At 37.1% G+C, this 24730-nt stretch overlaps 1 protein-coding gene across 3 annotated transcripts; it reads right to left on the bottom strand.

Annotated features, from left to right (window-relative positions):
• Nucleotides 1–611: 611 nt before the first annotated feature.
• Nucleotides 612–23894, bottom strand: STXBP3 (syntaxin binding protein 3). 3 transcript variants are annotated; one of them, XM_080348841.1, is made up of 19 exons: nt 23833–23894; nt 19365–19414; nt 18581–18662; nt 16181–16257; nt 15071–15149; nt 14340–14440; nt 12181–12335; nt 11216–11306; nt 10057–10181; nt 8498–8602; nt 7892–7949; nt 7611–7676; nt 7079–7159; nt 6306–6444; nt 5632–5738; nt 5066–5164; nt 4108–4193; nt 3667–3815; nt 612–1516 (listed from the first exon to the last, which is right to left on the bottom strand). In XM_080348841.1, the coding sequence occupies exons 1-19, from the start codon at nt 23873–23875 to the stop codon at nt 1425–1427; spliced, it is 1785 nt and encodes a 594-aa protein (XP_080204967.1). In that variant the 5' UTR covers nt 23876–23894; the 3' UTR covers nt 612–1424. The 3 variants fall into 3 exon arrangements, with proteins under 3 accessions (XP_080204967.1, XP_080204968.1, XP_080204969.1); XM_080348842.1 differs by lacking the exon at nt 7079–7159; XM_080348843.1 differs by lacking the exons at nt 18581–18662; nt 19365–19414; nt 23833–23894 and adding an exon at nt 18436–18460.
• Between the last annotated feature and the right edge of the window lie 836 nt (nt 23895–24730).

Raw genomic sequence — 24730 nt, 5'->3', positions numbered from 1 at the left:
GGTGCATTTGAAAACTACATCCACTTTGCCTCATCATCCCTTGGGTCCTGCAACATTTTAGAGTTGTTATATGATGTCTTCACTCTGCATTCCTCCCCAATGTAGGGGGATTATTGGATGTTTTTCCACCTTCTGATTAACTTTGAATTAACTCACTTCGCAAAGATATTCTCTTAACCTACTAGTTAACCTGAGGGCAAAATTAAGGGAAAAGACACAAAACCACCTTTCTGCAAAACAAAAAAAAAAAAAGCATACAATTGGGAAAAATGTAAATAAAAAGTAATGAGCAATCTTTTTCATCATGACATCTCAGATTCTACATACAATCATTTCAATGCATATCAACACAACATCCCTTTAAAAGTTTAGAAAATTACTTAAGTGTAAACTTAAGACAAATCTAAATATTACCAGTATTACAGAATTAATACAATTAATAATTTATTTGATCTCCTTCAACACAAATTTATATATTTCTTAGTATGTAACAAAGTAGAAGAAAACAGTTCATTCTCTTCAATGCATCAGGCTTTGGTATTTGGTTTAGATTTTGCTTTTCTTTTTTAAATTACCAAGCCATTTGAAAGATTCAGCTTCTTCCCTTCTTTTCTTCTCCTTTTCCCTGCTGCCACTCCCACAAAAAGAGAATTTATGGTCAAAAGTTTGGATCTTCTATCTCACAGGCAATTCAACTATAAAACAGATAGACTATGTAGACACAATCATAAGGAAGTTTGCAAAAAAATTAAGTTCTTTTAAACCTTTAGTAATAATCCCTGTATATACTTAAATATAAAGTGTACTTCAGTGCACAGTTGACAGCATTTCTCCAAAGTTATTTATTGAAATTATAACTGCTTAGTACTTCCATGATTAACTTGCTACCTTAACCCACCACCATAAAAAAAGCTTTTGATTTTTCACAATTACATATATTAAGAATTTTCAGTGAGTTATTTTACAGAAAATATTACAGTTTGAGACATTGCACTTGTGTTAAGTACTTGTACCATAAACTCGTATTTACAAAATTTTCTTGTGAAGCTTCTACTTAAGAACCTAGGCCCTTTTTAATTCAGTCATTTTTAGAAATAAACTGTTATAGAAAAATTTCACAGTTCTCAAAAACAATTCCAGTTTATGTATAATCACAATAACTCTTGGCATAATTTGTCAGGAATGAACATGGTCCTTTGAAAAGGCACTTAGAGTGTAACACCGTCTATACTAAATACAACCTAAGAAACACTCGTGTTGATTTTTTTCTTCTCTCTGCCCTCTACTCCCCAAACAAAGCAGCAAATTTGAATTATAAAGTGACATTCCACTAGTCACAACCATGTACAGTATTTCAAAAAGTCAATTCCATAAGAATATGTACATACTACTTGTCTTCTAATGCATCACAAACATCACCATATCTACTCATCCTTAATGCAGACCAAGTCCTTTGGTTTACTAAGGCTCTTTATTTCATCCAGTAGTCTTTTAGGTGTCAAAATATGAGTAGAACCTGAAAAAAGAATATAAGTATTAACTGTTAGCAGTGTGAAATCCTGACTTTTACACATTTTCTCTCTCAAAAAAAAAAAAGAGTCACATGCTGGTGTTTTTTACTGTACCTAGAAAACAAAAAAGTACAACAGTTCCAAGTTGTTTTCACATGTTATCATGAAAAGTGTCATCATGTAAGTGTCACCATTAGGTAGGCAATGTCCCTCTTCCACCCACGGAGCCATCCAGACTATGACCCTTACTCTGGATTCAAGTTCCAAGTCCCTGCTCTGCCCGGTTTCAAACACAGGCTGGAACCAGGGCCGCTCTCACTCTACCCAACTGTCCCAGCCTGCAAGAAATCTGCCCATTATGTGCAAGGGGGAGTTAGTGACAGGCTTTATCCTAGAATCAAGAAACCATCTCTAAGATTATCACAAACAGTACTTTTCCACAGAAAGATCAGTTACAGAAAACTGGCTTTTCCTGAACAACATTTCCTTGAAAACATTTGCAACAAATTCCAACTCTGGAGCAGCAAAAAAAAAAAATCATTATTATTCTTCAGTAGTGCATAACTACCACTCTTCTCATAGAGAGCAATTATAACTTCTGCCATGAACAGTTATGCTACACTTATGAAGGGAACTCTTAACTGTTTAAGATGAGGGCTGTCTTGAACCTGAAGTTTCAGTAGGGCTAATTTGAACAGGCTAACATTCCTCACATTCTGAGGCAGCAATACAAGAAGGTTCTCATCTTGCTCTACACAACATGGAAATTCGGCAGTTATCTTCCCTCAGAAATCAGGATTACAAGCAAAACTACAAGAATCATCTCTAAACACAAGGGAAGACAGTGCTGCAGTTAGTGCCAGGTGCTACAGTGAAAGAGTGACCTGAACAAACCAGAGTTTTGTAAACAAATTTCAGATGAAGAAACAGTCTTGTTAAGCTACACTCCTGTTGTCCTGGTCTTTCCGATGCAACTCAAAACTAGGACCAGCATTAGGCCTACCTCAGCCACCACCAACTAACCCAGCAAACAAAAAATAAAGAAAAAAAACCACCACCACACACAAACACGCCTACAACATGACCCACTGTTTTGGAGGTAACAGACTCTAGACCTCAGCATCAAGGCTGTAATTGCTTTAAGGAACAGTATTTATTTATTTTTTTAAAATCATGGTAGATAAATTTAATCCTTTTTGAAACTCAAGACTAAATATAATCACCAGACATAGGCATCGAAAGCAATTTAGGATGCTTTATATGAACTGGCACCCAGACACCAGCTGCCACTGCAGATGGATACAAGTCTCTGGTAAGGTTCTACATCCAGAAGGTCTGGTTTGAGATATCATATATGCAAATGTTTTAGCACCTAAGTTTAAACAGCATGACAGAAAATGACTTTTGGAAGCACAGCAGCTGATGGAACAAACATTTGCTGCCTCTGAAGTACTAAATGAGAGAATTACTGACCCAGCTGGTAATTTATGCATGTACTGCTACATCTTAAAGAGATTAGGAAGATTATTCCAGTTTCCAGGGCAAAAGCTGTAAATCATGGTGTGGTTTGTATAAAGTCTCTAAAGAAATCACAACAAAATGATGTTGCAGAGTCAACTGAGCTACACTGAAAGTCTTTTGGGGTTGTTTTGTTTGGGGTTTTGTTCAGTTGGTTTTGTCTGGGTTTCGATTTTTCTAAGAAAATACTTCTCTTCCTCCCAAAGCACAGAATATCACATTAGTCTGCCAGCTTTCCTACTACTTCCAGAAGCAATGAGAGTAATAAGCATACCTGAAGGTAAAGCACTGGCAGATACAGAAGTTTGTGACAAAATTGTAAGCAAGGAAATTCCAGGTCTGTTTAAATCCTTTTTGCTCTACATCAGGCTACTTGAATAATACATTTCTCTGATGTAATTCATGATGATTCTTTTGTAGAGCATAACTGTATTTATTGACCTTAATATCTTGTTGAAAAAAGTCCCAAACATCAAGCTACCTACATAAACTGAAAAGACACTTTTAAGTGCACAGTTAAAAAAAATATATTGGCTCTAATACTAGTTTACTGAACCAACTTGGGGAATGTAAGACAAAAGATCCTTACATTTTCCGGAAACACATGTAGTAAAACCTTTTCCCAAAAGCAGCTTACCAATAACAACCTCACAGGACTTGTAGGCTTCAGAAACTTCATAAGCACTGCGCATCTCAGAATACGTAATTCCTCCAATCACAAATATAATCAGTCTTGCACTACTCTTCCGCGCCTCTTTATAACTAGCTCTGGGCTTCTGGCGGGCACTGCGAAAGATTTCATAAGATGACATTTACACAACTTTACTGATTAATTTTGGTAAAAACTATACACTTAAGCAGTAACAATTTCTGTCACGCAGTTCACGGTTTGATTATGATTTCAGTTAAAAAATGTAGACAAATTAATCATTAAAAGAATTTTAACAAAAACAAGTCAGCACACTACTCAAACTATTCAGTTATCACAAAGGGGAAAATAAATACAAAGCAAAGACCTTGCTGCACACACAGCTCACACACAAAGGATAATTACGTTTCAAGAAATTTAACCATTTACCTTACTGCTCCTGATCCATTCCAGGTAGGAGGACACTGGGAGCTATAAGGCCAGTCTTTTGAATCTAGTTTGTTTTCTATAGCATCCTGAAGGGCAGAACGAAGACCCACTTTAAACATCCATGTAGACCTAAAACCCATCAAGTTTTGACTTCCAGTAAGGAAATCTAACTGGAATTTAATGGCAGCACATACAATTTCTTATATCACCATAAACAGCATCTTGTGAACAACACCCCTATGTAACAAAATGCTAAGCAACATAACACTAGAAGTTATTACAGGGTTTTTGTATATCACAACAATTGGGAATACATATGCTTTCTTTATAAACATAGTATGGATTTAAATGTTCAGATTTCACTAGCAGCTTATCTCTAACTACCCTAACATATTTCATTCCTCTATAGCAGTATATGAGAAGAGTTAGGGTTCCCTGAAGCACAAATTAATTTGTTAAAGTCACCAACAATCTATGAATGGCAGCACCAGCTAAGACTAAAGGTCCAGTGAACTCACTGTTCCATCTGACAGTCACTAACTGATGCTTAGGATGAGGTGTAAGAACAAAGCAACTACACTTCTGGCAAGGAACATTTTTCCAGCCCCCACTAATGTACAGTTCAGATCTGAACTGCAGTTTAAAGACCCACTAGAGAGAAAAAAAAAAAAAGGCAGATTGTTAAATTACACTGAACACTGCCAATCACAGGACAAGCTATTTTAAAAGACTTTTTGCTTCACTTGCTTCACCTTCAAAATAACCTCTGATAAGGAGGTTCACTAACACACAGCAGTCTAATGTTCTATATTACAGACAAGCTAAAAGTGACTGCTTTGCTCAGCAGATGCATTTAACAATGGTAACTCAAGGTACTGTGGAATTTCAATATATACAACTGCTCACTAGAGTAAATTTTTGCACTGCACTTATGAATTAACTAGTTGGTCAAATTTACCTCCATAATATCTTTGATAACAGGTGTCCACCTAGAAAGTTGAAAAGTTTCTTCTGAAGAACGGTCCCTTCTCGGGTGTTTATTCTGCTGAACAGCAAACTGAAAAGATTTGCAAAAGACAGTTGTATTATACAATGTATTTGGATTTTTGAAACAAACACCCAGTTAAAAGCAGGTGGGAGGGATCAGCAGAAAATTGTAAAGAAATAATAACAACAATAATAACCACAAAGAACAACAATTAATACCTGTAGAATTTCAGATATGCTGGAAAACACTAATTTCAGAGACAAGGAACTGAGTAAGTTGGCACTTTCCAAAACCAACTAGCTCAAGCCACCATGTGATGATTTTATAGGGAACGTTATATTATAGGTATCTTAATTTGAAAAATATTTGTTAATTGTTTAAAGGATTTACCACTTTGACACATCATAAAAACAAGAATTCATAGCAATTGCCTGCTTCCAAAAAAGACCTAGATAATACTGCTAAGAGTTGCTAAAAGAGCTGTAGACTAGTGCTTGGGTGGCAGGAAATTACAAAATAAATAAATACATTCTTACTGAAGAGATAACAGGAACATCCAGGTACTTCCAATTTCTTATCATATCACTATCACTTTCTATTTGCACATTCTGGATCAGCTTGTCCAAGTTCTCCTGGGTAGTTCCTTTGATATAAGGAAAACACACAACTTTATTACCATGTGACTTTGAGTAAGACCAATTTTGTCTCACACATTCTGGGCTGTTATTTAGTCCAGGATTTCTTTTGTTTGTTTGTTTGACCAGCCTACTCTAAGTTTAACATAATACTATATTTTAGATAACATTTTGTTTAATGGTCCATTTTTGAGACCAAAAGTCAATATTGTTAATAGATTCTTCAGACCCACATTCTGTCAATTTCCTCCTCCTCTACTAGAAATCCTTCCCCATTATCTTCATTTTCAGGTTGCAATGGACATGGAGCTCCCCCTTTAACAGCTTAAATACTATGTGAAAAGGACAGGAATGATGCTCAAACACTGTATGGATCTGCACTTGTACTGAATCTCCTTATCAATAGCACCTTTACTTCTAATTTGAGAGAAGCTACAGAGAACAGACAGTATTTCCTTCAAACTTGGCCATCAACTCCAATACAGATGCTTAAGTTAACTAAAAATACTGGACTATCCAAAAACTTGAGTTGAAGTCCATAGCACTGAGAAAAAAAACAAAGCAGGTTATCATACCATTTGTGCTAAAGATATATAAGAGAATAGCTCTAATTTTGTCATAGCTTTCATGACTTTTGTTGAGCAGAACTGGAAGAAGTACTCTCATCGAGTCTTTCACTTTTTGACCTTCTGCATCAGTTCCAAGAGCCAAGTCCTAAATTAAAGGGAAAAAAAAGGAAGGTTTAGTGAGTAACCATTAACAAAAGCATTGTTTTGTGTGCTCTAAAATACAATTTTATGAAACTGTAGGTTTCAGGAAACAATCAAGCTGTACCAATTTAAACTCAGTATGAAAAGACTTGGATATAATTATTTAAATAGTTAAGTAGTATTTAAAAACACTACATAACAACTCAACCATTTAAAACTGTTTGATATCTAGAATCCCTAAAATACAAATTGATAGTTTTCATCTTGAGATTAGTAGTATAATGTAATGCCTCATCCTAATAGGTGACTATCCCAGACATTTCAGGAGAGCTTCCTTCTGCAGAACATAGTAAGGCAACTTCCTAGGAGTTCTGAACAAAGAAAACAAATATGTTCCTTGTACAAATCAGCCAGATTCAAAGACAAAAAAACCCCAACATTCTACAAGCACCTCCCTTTACTGACAAAGCATAAGTCTTGTGTCTCTCACTTAGCTTTAATACTATGTGTCAAGTGATCACAAAAAAAGGCAAGAGACACAGCACGTTTGTCAGTTAAAAACAAACATCTACTCCTGCAAACAAGAAAGTCACATTTCCACTAAGTTGTTGTTTAGTTTGTGTTTTTTTAAAGCATACCTGTTCAGTTTTACAGAGCCTTTCTATGTTAGATTTGAACTTGCTCATGCAATCTTCTGCTAAGTTAAGATAGACAACTTGCTAGAAGACAAAAAAAAAAAACCACACCGCACACATAAATTGCCTTTTTTTTAAATACATCAAGCAAACATTTTCACTGGTTACAGAGTCAATCCTTCAACTACCCTTCAGTCCAATCATGCATTTTCTGTGTTTTACCATTCACTTCAAGGTTGACCCCCACAATACCTTTAAAAACATGAAACTGCTGTGCTATCTTCAACACTCAAAGCACACAAAACACGTAAGTGTTGGGGTTGCTTTTTTTTCCGATGGCAAAATGAATCACCTGGAAAAAAGTTTTCTCCTCAAATTTTTACAGTAGCTGATTAATTTGGAGAAAAGTTACAGGACACTTAACAGAAAAATTACAGAGTAAAAATTACAGAGTAAAACCAGACTTAAATAATGCAGAAAATTATAATGTACAAAATTATTTACTGTGAAGTTGTAGTTACAGAAGACCCCTTACCCTATTAATCTCTTTACGATAGTGCGGCATCTTTTTCATTAACTGGGACAGAGCAGATATCGACAACTGTAAAGAAATGATACAAGTTGAACATTTTTCCACCCTCAATATGTGACATACTAATTTTCTTTCCTGTTGCAGCCTTGCCTTTTCCGCCCCCCCCCAAAAAAAGCCATTGAGATAAGCCTCAATTTCTGTAATAGGCCCATAAATTACATAGATATGACCAGCTGAAAATAATTAAATTACCAGGAAAAACAACAATATATGAAACAACTTACTTTTCCTTCTGTTGCCTTTTTTTTTGACGCAACTTCTTTCAAAAGTTTTGGTATTTCCCTGAAAAAAGCAAAGGAAAGTCATCAAATGCAACAGCACCATGGTTCTTACAGATTTTTTTTTTTTTTTTTTTTTTAAGATCTTTACCTTAAAAAGTCTTAAAAGAATTGTGCAACAAGAACTTCCGAATGAAAGTAAAACTTTCAAATACAGGTCTCCTTCACAGAAGATAGCTTTTTGACACAGAAAACCAAAATTAAACATTCTGCTTATAATATCTGCATAATGTCATTTGAGGCAATAACTTGCTAGTACTGCATACAAAATAATCCCTCAGATTTAAAAGATTTGAAGATATTTCCCAGGAAATCATTTTATTTCCATTTTCCTCAAGAACTGCAATTAATCTAAGTAAAATTGCATGCTTCTGTAAACCCTGTATATTTGAAATGTTTTTTGTATGCTTTCTTCCCAGCATCAGCTATTTAACAAGACGCAGTCTAGACTGCAAACCAGCTTAATTACTTCCTTAACAGTTCAAATGCATTCCCTCTCAAATAAACTTTTATAACTTGCATTTGTGACTGATTTCTTATTTATTCACATACTCTATCACATCTGCAATATGCTTGTGCCGAATCTTCGCCCAGAGCTCCTCATCTTCCTCCAGAATTGCCTCCCGTTCCTTCCCAGCAGGTCCTTCTGATTTGTATCTTCCAAGAGAAAATTCAGACAGCTGTTTTGTTTGTGGTTTGTTTTTACCCCCTCTAATTTTCACAATTCATTAAAGTATTAATTGTTGTGGTTTCATCAACATACATGGTAACTGCAGTAGCATATACAGGTTTTACTTTATAAGCCAAGCTATTGCCCAATACAATATAATTTAAGGATTTTACCAATCACACCTTTGAACACAAAAGAAGCAGATTAATTTTAGCATCATTCTTTGGGCAGTAGCTTCTGGGCACTCTCAAATCAACAGTAACCAGAATTTCAATCATACATTACATGCACTTCACTCTTCAGCTTCCCATGTCAACATCCCTCTAAGTTCAAATCCAAGTTCTGCATAAAGTAATACACCTTGAGTTTGCAAAGTGCAGCTTTTGGTATCTGCTATACAACATTTTGCTACTCTGAGGGAAAATGAAGTCCCATTCACCCACAAAATAGACTAATTAGGACAAACTACTTCACATATACAAGAAACATGCTTCGCAGTACTACAGACAAGCTATTACTTTTCTACAAACAGAAATAAACTTATAAAGCAAGATAACGATCATACAACATTTACAGAAACTCACACAGTATATATGGCCAGAAAGCAGAAAAATAAAAAATTACAAGATTAATTGTGACAGTCAGATCATGACCACCTAGAAAACATGCTCTGCTACATTTTCATCCCCAGCAAATTTCAGATTCACAGAATTCTACATCTTCTATGAAAATATTCATTCAGTGTTTCTGGCAGAGAAGATATGCAGTCCTGTTTGCGTAACTAAACAAGGAGGCAATCAGGTCTCACTTGCTGTTGTGTGTCATCAGAAAGCAAAGTCTTACCACAATCATTGGTGTCAGAACAATCCAACAGCAAAATATGTACCTTACACAAAGCAACATATCACTATGCCAAATAGCGATACTATAATGCTTATAAACTGAATATGGCTTACCTAAGTGTGCATTTCAGATGGAAACATGTAAATTTTAACATCTACACAAATTACATGACTGGAGGTCTAAAAATGAGCATTCCTGAAAAAAACAACTAAGCTTCCTCTCAGTATTTGATTACTGGTCTTGTTTGCCTTGTTAGGCCAAAAAGGCTGAGACTATGAAAGAAAAGGTAAAGAATCTGAACACATACTACCAAGGTTTTGCTTCAAGTCTAGTACAAAGTCCTTTGTTTTTTTTAAAAAAAATGCAATTTGTTACTCAAACCTTTGAAAAAATGCTAATTACATCCCACCTAATCTCAGCTAAATGAGGAAGTTAACAAAAAGATGAAGTTATAAATCCAAGAAGAAAGACTAATATGTGAAGGAACTCTTATGTAATACAAGCAGCTAATATTGCTATGGTGCAATTCAGCTAAACAATTCCACAGATTTTTATAATCAAGAATAAAGAGTTTAGATTTTTTTGAAGAAATACTTGCTTGTAAGTATCATTTTCAATTGGTAGCAGATCATATGCCATTGCCTGGAAGGTGAGTTCATGAAGTACAGTTGATACTGGGTCAAATCCACGATCAATTATTATTAGTTGGGAGTGGGTTTTAGCCTAGAAAAACATAAAATAAATTTAAAGATATCCAGTACAAAGTTAGCATGTTAAATTTATAGTAAGTTACAGCACTGCAGACATTTTTAGAAACTGAAAAACTCTAAAGTGTGGTCCAAGTGCTTATCAACATAAATAGAAACAAACGTTTAAATGATAACCAGAACCAAGTGGGTTTAAATACTAATTTTAAGGTAATGCTCTTAGCCCATTGCAATGCATTCAGTAACCTCACCTAATGAGCAAAAAAAAAAAAGAAAAAAGAAAACAAACAAACAAAACCCCAAAAACCCTACACATCAACAACAAACCACAAAAAAAGGCTTCTCTCTGTCTTTCCATAAGTAAGTGTATTGTTTGCATTCAGAGTAGATTATCTAGACTGTGCTGCAATACAGAAAAAAAATCAATCATCTCTCAACACTCAACTGAAAGTTTCACTTTGGGGTTTAGCAGAGCAGCAGCAGTATCAGGTACATTTATTTCTCTAGCAGAATGGAATGTCAGCAAGTCAGAGGGTTTACCCCATACTTTTGTGTTTAGGCAGTTGCCCTAATCTGTAGTGACAGATCAGAAACATTATTTATGTGAAAAGCTGTATCTTTGTGGACAATAAATCCCTCAGTGGGAGTTCAGTTCTGCAGTGAAGTCCCTTCTACAAACAGCCCGATGGACAGTGATGTTCAAACAAAAGTTATCCACTTTTCTTCAGGTTTGTATCATTCCCTACATTATCATAGGGCAAATTTTTCAAGTACAACTAGTTTGAATGTACAAATTACATTTGTTTACATACAGATTTACTGTATCAGTTACTACCTCTATGTTGCTTTCATACACAAAAACAACTAAAAGGCAACTAGTTGCCTTTATTAATAAAATCTGGTTTTGTAGAACATATTGTCAAAACATGTTCCAAAGATCTTTTCTCAGACTTACAAAAAACAAACAAAAACAACAACAAAAAAAACCAAAAAAAAAAAAAAAAACCCAACCAACCAACCCACACCCCATATTTTTAGTTCACTTTCTACCTTTATTTGGCTTCTCTCATCAGTTTTGTAGTAGTTTTCAAGATGTTTTTCAACAAGCTGTGCAAGTTTGCTGGCTCTATCAGATGGTCCACTGGGAAAAAAACAAACATGCAAAAATAACTTATAATTCTTCATCTTAACACTAAAATGCCACCTTTAAAATAGAAAGAACTCCCTAGATTGATCCTCTGGTTCCAGAAGCAGTTTTTGAACTCTGTTCTAAGTATTTCTAATATATATTCACTCTTACATTATGATTCCACTCTTTGAATGCTTCAGGTATGTCACACAGTTGAAACAGCTTCAGCCAAAAGACTGACAATAGCTGGCATATGGCCCAACACCTAAAATTCTCACTTAGAGGTGGAAAACAAGAAAGAAAAAAGAAAGAGAAAGAGAAGAAACAGTCAAGCAATTATTTTGTTACCTTTGCAAAGCCTAAGGCACGGTTTCATGTTACACCACAGAATGGCATTCTTGAGCATAATTTTAGATGCCTACTTCGCCTTCAAAGATACTACTCTGTCCTCTCTATCCAAGCTTAGTAAGTATTCTCCTCAATATCTCTACCACAAAGAAATCCTGATCCCACCTGCCTCAGCAATTTATTAATTCCTTGATGCCAAGTGGAGCTACAAAACTACCACCAGGAGCAGTTCTGCCACAGGATTATGCACATGCAGTGTATTAGAATGCAGCATATTAGAGCAGCATCTTACCAACCAAATATGAAAAATGCAGTTCATAATAAAACTGAGTATAAAAAGTACTGTTATACAAATACACAGAAATAATTCACTGCCCTGTCTACACATCACAAATTACTATCATTTCAAATTTCAGGGTTGTAGATTAAAAACAATTACTCCACAACAAACTATGCTGCAGCCTCAAGCTGTTACCAAACAATATAGGAAGTCCCAGAAGCAAAAACAACTACATTATACAACACGATTTTGCCCCACCTTTTATATCGTACTCCTGGATTCTCATCTAGTGTAGCACATAAGGTAACAATCTGTTCGGCCATTACTTGCATTACAGCATCCTTATCCTTTGACTTTTCCTGAGTTGGACTATAGCAGCGGTAGAATGCATCTGGGACATTGAGAGTAAATACCTATGCAAAATACAACCAAGAAAAAAAAACCAACATGGCTTAAAATGTATATTTTTTAAATATCTGGTAAAACAATTGCTAGTATGTTAAACTAAATGCTGTAATAAAGTCACAGATAATATACTTTACCAAAAAACCTAAACCATACTTCAGTACTGTGTCTTGTTGGACGCATCTGCTTCTTGTTCTCCTACTCTTTTCCTCTATTACTCTCCACCCCATGAAAATTACCATTTTTCAAATTGCTTCCTGTCTGTACAGATGGAGGGGCCCAAGATATGCAGCACTAAATACCATCCAGTGTCTCGTACAGAGCCATACAATGCAATATCAGAATGATCATTGAAGGTGTCAAGTTTAGAACAGTTTTATGTATCGTAGCTGTTTATTATATGAAACCTTTCCATCCAAGAATTGAAATTCTTTAAATGCATTAAACCTTGATAAAAGACTTTTAGTACTACACAGAAGGAAAATCTTTGTCAACAGTTTAGTAAATGGAATGCAAACATGGAAACAATCCCATTGTCAGTAAATGGATTTTCTCCAGCTTCAGATGGACTCTAACTACACAGCCAAAGAACATCCATCCAGATAAAGATGTTTGTTTGATTCGAGTAGATAATCACTTAGACTTTGCCCAGAGCTCAGTCTGATTCTTTGCTCTTATCATCCAGGAAGCAGGCCCAGGGATTTTAGAGTAGGAAATCCAGTTAACATTCTCTGTTCCTTTGCTGAGGATTCAAAATGTTCTCACAACCCGAAATACCAAGAACACAAAACTAAATTAAAAACAGTAAGAGACTAAGTGCTGCTTCTTTTCCAACTACAGAAAAGGAGTTCCAGTTTCTACTTTCATGGTAAGTCCTCCAGAGAACCAGGACAACTAAATTTTTTTTATGCCTTACTTGGTAGAGGAAGTTACAAAACTTTTCCTTAAGATCAGCTTTAGCAGGATACCTAAAATCAGTTTGAAACAAAGCTTGGGAACATCAACACCATTGGAAAACAAACAAAACAGTACACTGATTATTCTCTGATGGCTTCTTGATCTAAATAATAAGACCCCTTTATTAATATAAAGGGGTCTTCAAACCAGGAAACTGCATCACAATAAGACATGGATAGCAGCAACCTCTCCTATATTCACCTGCCACTTGGTATACATAAGAGTTCTGACCTTTGAGATGTTTATAAGGTTTGAAGAATACAGGAAAGATCCATGGGGAAACATTCATGGTTAGTTCTACAACTCCCAGCAGTTGACAGGGTTTGGAGGCTTCACTGTATTAGCGAGTATCAGAGTACATTTCAGCCTTCTCTGTCCGATGAAGTGCACGAGTGACAAATTATTTGGCAAGAAAACACATACTGTGTGGTTTCACATGGAAACCAGTCATTGGTTTCCACTGGAGGTCTCAGATTTTTAACTGAGAAAAAAACATGGATTTCCATGTTTTCTTCTCAACAAAAAAAAGTTTGCCAAGTTATGTTTTCTTTTTTTTTGTTAGGTTTTGGTTCCCCTTTCCTGCAGTTCTCTTCATCCATTTCCTCTCCTTTTCTGATTTTCACCAAGTAGTTAGTTCTACTTGTTCCTATTCTATGCACCACCCTACCTAGTCAGTCAAAATAACACCTCAGTATAAGCAATAAAAAACCTTACTGCTTACTGAAGACAAACCAGAATACTTTCCTCCTCTCAGAAATAGATTCCTTCTCTAACCTTTCTACTGCAACAGACTCCAAGTCTTGCAAAGAGGTCAAATACAAACAGTAAACATTTGAGTACAACTGCATGTGTTTTCATTTGAAAAACATAAGTACCAGAAATATGCTAAAACAGCAATAGGTGTCACATACAGTTTGCCATAAAAAAAACCAAACACAACAAAAACACACACACACCCCTACATTCCAATTAATTGATTTCTAGCAGGTCAACGACACTTGAAAATAGTCCTCCAGACTATTTTTTCTGCTGTTGAAAGAAAGAATGAAACTTACCTGAGACTCATATGGGAAGAAGGAAATGTTGATCTCCTTACATCTCCTTATTGATTTTGCACAAGATGACTTAATTTTATTAAAGAGGTTGTCAGGACAAACTAGGAACAAAAAAAGATTCTAAGCATAAACCATTTGTGTGTATTCCAGCTGTTAACTCACTTAACAAGCTTACAGTATTCCAGACAGACAATTCTAAATTAAGAACCAATTAACTGTAACAAAAATGTTGCCAAATAGTCCTAAAGTGAAAAATAAAGTATAATCAATATTTTGTGTTTGAGCTCTCTTTCAAGAAAGAACACTGGTCATTTTTTACTAGCTTTTGGCAAGCAAAGATGTAGAACACTGATTAGCAGTCTGCAGGAGTACAGACTATTCATTTTATCAAAGAAAAAGTTTACACTACTTCTTTTCTTATAGGAGACAGAAAACATTTCCCAAGCTACAAAAAGGTTAAGAAGAGAAACAATGTGTACATATCAAAGAGTAAAACACAGAGAACTATGGAATTTAATTACAGATCTCAAATATGTTCTATTACACTTACAGGCTACTATGGGTCTCAGTCTAGAAAGTGACAACCCAAATATGGTTAACTACTTGAGTCTCAAATCTTCTCTGAAGAAACAGGACCCAAAAACTTTCACATACTAAATTATAGGAAAGTAGAAAAGCTTACTCATTTACATATATAAAGTTATTAAACTACAACACAAAAGCTTACTCACAGTCAGTGAAATACACATATGCTGCTTTGTATCTGCTGGATGATTTGGTGATGAAGTCATCAATAAGTCCATCTACAGACTTATGGGGATAGGAAAAATAGGAGGGGAAAAAAAAAATTATTACAGTGTTTTGCCTTTCCTCACATACCAGACAAAACTTCTCCCTCCTCTCCTCCTGCCCTGTTAATTACCCAGTTCCACTTAGGAATACTGCAAATCAACACATAAGAAAACACTTAACTAGAAGACTCTTAATTCCAGACCAAGAATAACAGAACCACAAAATGGAATGTTCCAAGTTGGAAGGGACCCACAAGGACCATTGAGTCCAACTCCTGTCCCTGCATAAGACAACCCCAAGATTCACACCATGTGTCTTAGGGCATTGTCCAATAGTTTCTAGAACACTGTCAGGCTTGGGGCCGTGACACGTCCCTGGGGAGCCTGTTCCAGTGCTCCAGCACCCTCTGGGTGAAGAACCTTTCCCTCATGTTCAACCTCAACCTTCCCTGGCACACCTTCCTGCCATTCCCTTGGTTCCTATCACTGATCACCAGAGAAGAGATCAGCACCTGCCCCTTCTCCTCCCGTCATGAGGAAGGTGTAGCCACCATGAGGTCTCCCCTCAGTCTCCTCTTCCCCAGGCTGAACACACCAAGTGACTTCAAACAATTACAGAAGGGCAGCCATGCACCAAGACCACTTTAGGAAGCACACAAAGCAAGACACTTGCATCATTTTCCACCTACAACAGTGCTGAGATTTATTAGCTCAAGAATTTCTGGGCAATAACAGTAATCTCTTATTAGAGCAAATACTTTGAATTCTATTGTTCAAGGTATCATCAGTATTCGATACAACTTTTTCAGTGAGGTTACTAATACCTAAGCAATGAAACAGTGCCTCCATTAATCAAAAGGTAAACATTTGCAACATACTCGGTGACACTGAATTATCTTTTCATTACAGAAAATTAAGCATCACATGAAGGATTATCACAGAAAACACAAAGTTAAGTACCACATAGTTGTACAAAGTAAATAAATATTTTAAAATAAGAATGCTTTTTCAGTCTAAAAGATCTCGCTACACTTCCTTTAAAATACTAACCTTTTTAGTGGGAGTTATGAAATATATTGCTTTCATGTGTGGGACAGGCTCACGAGTTTTATATACGTTCTCCACCACTATAAAGTAAGAAATATTACATATTTATAATTAAGAGCTTTGTGCATGCATAAGGAAAGCACCGCACTTATTTTAGTAGAGGTGATAAAAATAAAACAATACCAATCAAGTTGTCCACAAAATTAGTGACAAGGAAATACCTTCTGCCAAGAGAACTTTGATTTTTTTATTTATTATTTTAAATACAGCAAGTTACCACAAAACTTCTTCAACCCTCAGTATAACATCAACTCAATTTGTAAGACTAATTTTTTCCTGGCTACTCTACACAAGCAGAGTTTACCCTCACCCAGAAAGGGCTGGCAATACAAACACGCTCAAACTTTAGGGACCAGTACAAACTACCACGCAAAAGAATTGCATCAGCGAGATTGTTTTTTCTTCAGCACACTGAAGGAGAGGGAGAATGAAACCATGCAGAGTATCAGTTTGGACTAGAGCCTCTTCTGTCCTTTGTTTGCCTATTTCCTGTGCACTTACTTTGTTTCAATATAATTGCAGGCACAAATTAGGTATTTTCAGCAAATCAGCTTCGCTCAACTCTTGGTTTTCTTTGTTTAATCAAGTCATTACTATATAGAGTTGCAGTATAATCTCTCTGCATTGTCGAGCGAGTAATGTCGCTCAGTAATTTTGAGGGAGAGAAACAAGGGAAGTAAGTAACATCAGACATCTGAATGTGGAAAGACAGGTTCTTTTCAGTAGTGAATTCACTGAAAATAAAAGATTTCTTATTGATGAACAGGATACCTGCTCACTGGAAGTATCTCACAAAGGATAAGTAGTACTTCTTATAATTAAAAATAGGCTGCAAAAAATGAAATGTATACAGCTTTGCTATTAGACTCCCAAAAAGATCATGTTACACTGAGTAGTTCGAATAAGATCTTTCTACTTGTGGAAAAATAACTAAGTATAAATAATATTCTCTTACAAAATTGTTTCTAACAAACTAAACCTAAAACTAAGTAAAAACTAGATAATTTATATTTTGTGTGTTCATTTCCATTTCAAAAACAGGCAGGCAAAAGTTCAGCAGGATGATACACTAATAAACATTACAGAAAGGTCAATCATAAAAAGCAACTTTGAAAAGTGTTTTATAATAGGAAAAACATCCTTTTTTAAGTTGTAGGGAAGAAAAGGTCATAAAACTTACTAGAAAAAAAATACTTTAGAGAAAAAAAATACATGCAGAAAAGCAAGGTCTTATCTAAACAGGTGTACTGCATAACTGAGATCTATCACAATCCATCTATTATTCACTTTCAAACAGTGGCCAACATCAAGGTACATGAGAGAAAATCCAGCAGATGAGAAACTCCACTCCGATAGAAACTACTCCCAAACTGTTTGGGAAAATGACAATCTAATTACTCTTAAGGTTGCTTATGGGTTTATTCTAGTGAAAGTAATCACTGACATAATTTAGTTTCAAGGTTGTGTAGGAGTTGTTTTGTTAGTGGTGGTTTTGTGGCTTTTAGATTTTGTTTTGTGTTTGTTTTGGTGGGTTTTTTTTTTTATTACAGAAAGTTCTCATTTTGAGAAGAGGCTGAACTACACATGCACAACACAGAACTCAAATTTAAATTCTTGCGTCTATCACACCCACTTGCTTGCAAACACCTCTCATGAGCCTGTCAATTATTGTCTCCTCATTTTGTCTTCAGCACAAAGTTTCTCTGCCCCTGTATCCTAACTCTACTTTTCATGAGCCTAAATGAATTCAAAGAAGCAGATATCACCTATTTACAGAACACATTTGGAAAAAATGCAGACAGTAATTTGCCTGTTCTTGTATGTTTTACTAACATTTGCTTAATTCTTGATTGAGCTCTTGTTTAACCTTAACTTCAACTGACAGATAATACCCTTAATGAAAAAAAAGAAACCCACAACTGTGACAGATAATTTTCTCACTAACCCCCATCCTGCACATTAGCAAACACATACCCATCCCCAAAAAATACCCCACAAAACAAAAAAATACAAACCAACCAACCAAAAACAAAAAATACAAGCACAAAAACAACAAAAACACACCAAAACCAACCAATCTTTACTAAAAAGATATTTAAAAGAGTTTTAGCTTCTAGACAGAGAAAAGTTGGATTTTTCATTAAAAAAAAAAAACCACAAATAAACACAGAAACACCACAGTTGGATAATTACTGTACCAGCAAGAAATGGCGGTAGTCTAATATCCCACAGCTACTCATGTTCACCGACCAAACTAAGAATCTGTTGCAAAGGCACCATCAATTTTATTCTCTTTTTCTTATAAAGATATTGCCATCTATATACTAAAAGAACTATGCTTACCTGTGATACCCTCTGCCAGTAGATCGGTCATTCTGCAGCACATTGACAGTAGTTTAGTAGTGTAATCATCTAAAAGAATTATCTAAATATATTAAAAAAAAGTTTTCAGGTAAGTTAATTAGCTACAGTAAACCCATGTTACTTTCTTAACAACCCATCATGGAAATTTGAAGCCAAAATCTATTTATTTTCATCACCCACATATAGCAACTTTGCAGTGGAAAATTAATCTCAAATAGCACCAGAAGGCTGCTTCCTACATTCAGGATTTCAAAAGATGAGCTCCATCTTAAATAAGTAGCTTGTCCCCACTACTACTACTAGAAAGTATTTGAAAACTTTCACACAAGCTTTTTGAATTTCTGGTAATTTACCCCATTGCTTGCTTAAGTATATCTGTACTTATTCTAAAACTGTTTCACAGCTTAAGTGGCTCCAACAGGTATCGTACTGCTGAATCCTGCCCCACATGTATTGAACAGCAGTATAATTTTTAAATTAATCAAGTATAAGTCTTTTGAAAGTGATGAAAACGTTGGGGTTTTTTTAACTTAAAAAATAATTGAGACAACTAACCATTTGTCCTTCCTAGACAAGCCCTTAGATTTTTCATTATGTATTACACAGAGATCTGAGTTAGCAGAACTAAAAAGCATTACTTGAATAGAAAACAACTTTAAATGAAAGTGCCATCCATTATATGATACTTATTTGTTCTATACTCAGCAATACTTGTTCAAGTGATTCTATCACTCTTACAAAAATTATTTTTTAAACTATATACCTTCCATTCTTCCTCTTTCCTGCAGTCATCAAACACTAGTGATTTTAGCTCTGTAAGAAGAAACACAGTTTACCAGTTACAGGAATCAAGCTGTTACAAAAAAATAATTCACCCATTTAGTCTCACATGTTTAGAGACCTAAAAAAACACAAACAAACAATCCACCTCTAGAGAATTCTGGACCAAACACTGTATCTACCTGTTTCAGAAAGATGTAGCTAAGGTTTTCATTTTTGCTAATAATAAACAACTTCATAAAGATCAGTCTGAATGACCACAAGCCTGTAAAAGTTTCACTTCATTTCTATTTTTTTGTCAACTCTTTCACTAAATGGATTGTGCACATGCAAAAAGAATTAAGCTACTCTACGATAAGGCAGTTGGACCAACACATTCACAAACAGATGTATTTTAAAATATATGCTAACTCCAGATATCCTTGTTCTTTCTGTAGAATTCCAGTATAAGGCTAAGAAAATACCAATTCTTTCAGAAACTGAAAGTTATCTTAAGGTATCCATCATCTTGTCCTGCTATAGCAACTTTGGGAGAAACATCAATTAAAAAGCTTGTGCAGGATTCAGCAATAGAAGTCAGCCTCTGGTCATGACCCACAGCTTTTCAAGATCATCAGAACTGAGCTGGAACTTTCAGCAGTGGTGTCACCAGGCTAATGCAGGTTTGATTTCACAGCAGTGGTACGTATTAATTAGAAGTCTGTTTAAAACCTGGTGTTTATAAGCACAGGAATAAAGAGGTCTGATTATTCAGTTCTCTTCTGCAGAGAAAATAATTTTAGATTAAGCTAATGACCGCTGCTATCTATTAAAATAACTGGACATTTTTCCCAAATGAAAAGAAGGAAAAAAATAGAAACAGAAGCCTAAAATACAAAAGAGTGAATTCAGCACACATTTTGTGATAATTGCTAAGTGAAAGAACCATAAGAAGTTTCAGAATCGTAGGTGTACATACACCAAAAAGTACACCTGTTTCTTCAGTGTTTATAAATATGAACATATTCACTTGTGTCCAAGTCCTTTTGGCATAACACTGTCACAAGATACCCCATCTCTACCCCCAGTTTCCCATGCCTCAGAATTCAGTTTTTCCAGCTGAGCAGCCTACCTGCTCATCCAGCCTTCACCTCCGTTCAGTTTCACCAATTCTAATACTGCAGAGCACAAAACACTCCCAAAAGCATCACACTTCATGCTTCTCATAGTTGCATTTTACAAAGATGTCCTCCACAGACTCTTTAACAATGACATTTTGAAATATCACAATGATATTTTGAAATATGAATACTTTATGCTTGAGCTTTCAAATACCATCAAGTTACTTTCTGCAGCACTGATATTCTTCATAGCAATTTAAAAATCTTACACTCCACTTCATCTAATAAACTGGCAAAACCACTAGTCTGAGGTTAGTTAAGCAAAAAGCACGTTTCAAGAGGGATGCAATGGGTATATTTTGTTCATGCCACCAAACAGAACTCAAACTCAGTTCTCCTGAGCCTTTCTCTGCTCACACAACTCCTCAAATCCATTATCATTCCTCAGACTTGCCCTCAATTCAACATCCCTCCTGTTACACACAATCCACAGTTTTCAACAAATTCTAGGTCTGCTTAGCCTGGGTAGAGACTCCTATGATTTCTGTCTATATGCTCTATAAAATCGCAGAACGCTTCTCACTCCACAGCTGATACCAAGATGTATTTGTTCATAATACTCAAATCCAAGATGTAACACAAGCACGTTTTTCCTGACGCTTTTGTACTGTGTATTTGTTACCTACATTTTTCTAGGTCTGCATACAAGGTGTAAGAACAAATCTTCAGCCTCAAGACAATTTCATTCATCTTCATATTTTCTGATAATACTCTTAGCAAGGAATTAGTCCTTAGCATTACAGAGGTCTTTTTAATAAACTGAGTGCCTGAGAGCCTTGTTCAAAAATCTCAAATTTATTTTCTCTATAATACTTCTAAGTTACTTGCCTATAAAATCAACCAGAACATAAAAATGCATAATCAAGTTGTGTCTTCAGCTTCATTCCAGTAATTAAAAATAAAAGTCAGCTTTCTCGCATCATTAAAAGAAATTTTATTCCAAGCTAACAGCAGAGCAGATACAGTGTATTCATCCCGCAACATTCCAACCACGATTTGTTTTGTCCTCGGCCTACAGCTGCTTTCACCAAATAACTGACTCGTCCTGGTTTACAGGCTCTCAAAATCATCTCCTTTGTTTCTAGTAAGCATTCTGAATGCTTCAAAAACAATGAGAAACGCAGGTATGAATAGCACCCCATTTTTGCCTAAGCATTCATTTCCTTCTCGCAAATTTCATACCAACCATGCATCTTAGCTACCTTCTCTAATTTTGTCTTCTCTGAATACATTTAATTAGCTTAAGGCATTTTTCTTCTACTTCCCAAACCAGATAAGAACTATACACAACCCCAATGGGACTGAAGACTGATAAACCCCTGTGTGGAGAGAGGGAAAAAAGAAAAAACACCACACCCCCACACCACACCTTGACAAAGTTAATGAGCCATCTATAACACACTTCCTGAAGAAAGGACTAAAACAACTTTCACCAAAAGCAAGTGTTCTGGAAAATAAAGTTGCAGAAATGCTGAATCATTTTTAAAAAATAAATATTCACGGTGAGGCTAGAATCTTATTAAGCAAGTCTAGAATACATTTTAAAGTTGTAAAAAAAACAAAAAAAAAATTCCTTGTGAAAATAAATGTATTTAGACATAGACACACAGATACAGTACAGTAGAGTTAATGTTATCATTTTATCCACAGGAGCTACTGCCTCCTAAATACAGGTAGTTTCTCCTACCCCCATGACTGTGAACATTACGGATAAACTTTCACGAAGGAACCTTTTCACATTTCTGCCTAGATTCAGTCTAAAACACTCTGTACACAAAACACAGGTAAAACTTTGTCTATACACAGAGCAGGAATAAGATACACACTGACAACAACCAGCTACATGAAGCATCAGTATGACAGACACGTTATTTTCAGACAAATCAGCCTTAAAAACAAAACAAACATGTTTGCTGAAACATCAGAAAGTTGTAGTCTTGCAAAGCCCAAAGTAACTCATTATCTAACACAGCACTCTTTTCAGAAAAAGAAGAATCCTTTTTAAAAAAGTTTTCAATATCAATGTTTTATTATTCACACTTGCTTCACTATCACTCTAATCTTTCTTTCTCGCAGTCTTGTCCACACCAGCAACACCATTTGCAGGAGCCCTGATAATGCACTGGTGCTTTTAAGGTCCAACTCCTCTATAAAACATTTCAGGACAAATTGATTGCTTTGCAGTTAAAGGCACAGATAACAACAGAGTAAGACAGGACAAGCAAGGCAGCAAAACCAGGGATTTCTAAAGACAAATTTTTAAACAAAGGTATCTAACTCGTGAACAGGGTACAGATGCCAGCAATCGAGGACTGAACACCACAGAACAGCCTGCTCTCCTCTTTCTCCCCGTTTTCTAATTGCCAGTGACACAGGCACGCAGACCAGAGCTTGCTAGTGGGAGCAGAGGCGGCAAACGCACACGAGAAGGCAGCAGCACCTTCTCATTTCAGTGACTGAGTCACTCACCTGGCTGGGCAGGTCAGGGAATCACAGCTTCAGAACAATTAAGTCTGGTGTGAGGTGGCTACAGTGCCCTTCCCAAAGGTCTACAATACCTGAAATACTATTAGCCCTTCTACTCCACCAAAACACAGAGCTGTTACAATTTCGTTTTCTGTACCAAACACCAGCAGAACCTGTTTTGAAACATGGCAATAAAAATCCACTGTTCATTTATGAAAGTACCTGAGACACCTTCATTTCTTCCTTTTGAAAACCATGAGAGACAACCAGAGAGCCTGGAGCACTCTCCAAAACTGCTGTTTCAGAAGCAACAGGGAAATCTTATAAAAGATGACTTTAGTTTAACCTCTTAAAGAGCAGGCACACCTGACTATATCCTGTACAGCCCACCCTTGTCTCGGAATAAGGTAAAATCGTTTCTATCCAGGTGCTAGCACCGCAGGCACCCGCGGCACGGCCGCCTCCCGCCGAGCGGGCAGCCGAACCAGCCGGGGCAGAGCAGCCGCTGCCGCACCCCGGGCTCCCGCAGAGCCCCTGGGCCCGGCCGAGCCCTCCCGCCGCCTCCCACTCGCGGCAGGCCTGGCCGCCTCAGCTCCGGCACGCAACGTGGCTTCCAACGCGCCTCCAGCCGCGTCAGGAGGGACCGCGGCCCCGTTACGGGTGCCAAGGGACCCCAGACCCTAAAGCGTCGGACAACGAAGAGGCGGCACTTCAGCACCGGCGGCGGAGAGTGCTCCCAGCCGGCCCGCGCCGCCGCCTCTCGAGCTGCCTCAGGCCGCTCCCAACCCGGCGAGAAGGGGACGCGGAGCAGAACCCCACACTCACTCTGCCACACCAAGCCCTTCAGCCCCTGCACAGCCGGCGCCATCTTGATTGCAAACCCCGCCTCGCACCTTCACCGCGCCGCGCCCTTCCGCTTCCCCGCCCGCCGCGCTCTCTTCACAGGCAGCGGAGGGCGCTGCCAGCCCCGGAGGTGGGGCGGGATGGTGCCAGCCCCTCAGGAGCCCCCTTTCTCTGCCATGATGATGTCCGATGTCCGCGTTGGGGAAGCGCCCAGTGACTAGGGCTTGTCCCCTGAGGAAAGAGCGTCCGGTTCCTGCTCAGCAGGTGAGCGCAGGAGCCGCCTCCCGAGCCGGCTCCTGGTGCGATGTGAGGAGCAGCCGGGACTCCGCGAAACCTGCCGCGGTCCCTCGTCCTCTCGAGGTGTAAAACTCTCCTTGCCGCCCTGGCTCCCTCCTAAGAACGGGCCCCGGGTTCCTGGCCACGTATGCCACCGAAGAAAGCACCGTCGGTTCATAGAAAGACACCGCTTCTTGACGCCTAAAAGTCGTCTGTCAGGAGTTATAGCGTGAAGGCAGGAAGGCATGTTATCAAGGGGGAACCGGCAGCTCCTATGAATGCAAAGAAATGAGAGGAAAATTTCTCTTTCTGCAAGGTGAAGCGTGAGGAAGGGCAGTTCGCAGTCGGTGTCCCATTCCAAGGGGTGTACGACAATTCCTGACAGAAAAAAAAGATCCTTGTGAGTGGACAAAAATGGCAATAGATAATAAACAGAACAGTAAATTTTGAATTTATGTTGGCCTTAGTTATTTTATTTTACCTGTAAAATAAAGTGAGTTTATTTTACCTGTAGAAGCAATACAGAAACCGCGTCGTGTAAAAGGAGGGAAAAACCCACCACTCAGATGCCTAGAAGTTCAGTGCTAGGTTGGGCTCATTTCAG

This window comes from Nesoenas mayeri, assembly GCF_963082525.1.
Source record: "Nesoenas mayeri genome assembly, chromosome: 8".
NCBI lineage: Eukaryota > Metazoa > Chordata > Aves > Columbiformes > Columbidae > Nesoenas > Nesoenas mayeri.
The sequence above is the reverse complement of the archived record's forward strand: the minus strand, read 5'-3'. Positions and strand labels throughout refer to the sequence as shown.

Bases quoted from the DNA above. Each gene is read 5' to 3' on its own strand.
- STXBP3 (XM_080348841.1), bottom strand. From the start codon at position 23,875: ATGGCGCCGGCTGTGCAGGGGCTGAAGGGCTTGGTGTGGCAGA. The intron at 14,441-15,070 runs GTGAGTAAGCTT...TTTTGTTCCTAG, and splicing joins ATATGTGTATTTCACTGACT to TTTGTCCTGACAACCTCTTT. The intron at 1,517-3,666 runs GTAAGCTGCTTT...TTCTTTTTTCAG, and splicing joins GTCCTGTGAGGTTGTTATTG to GTTCTACTCATATTTTGACA.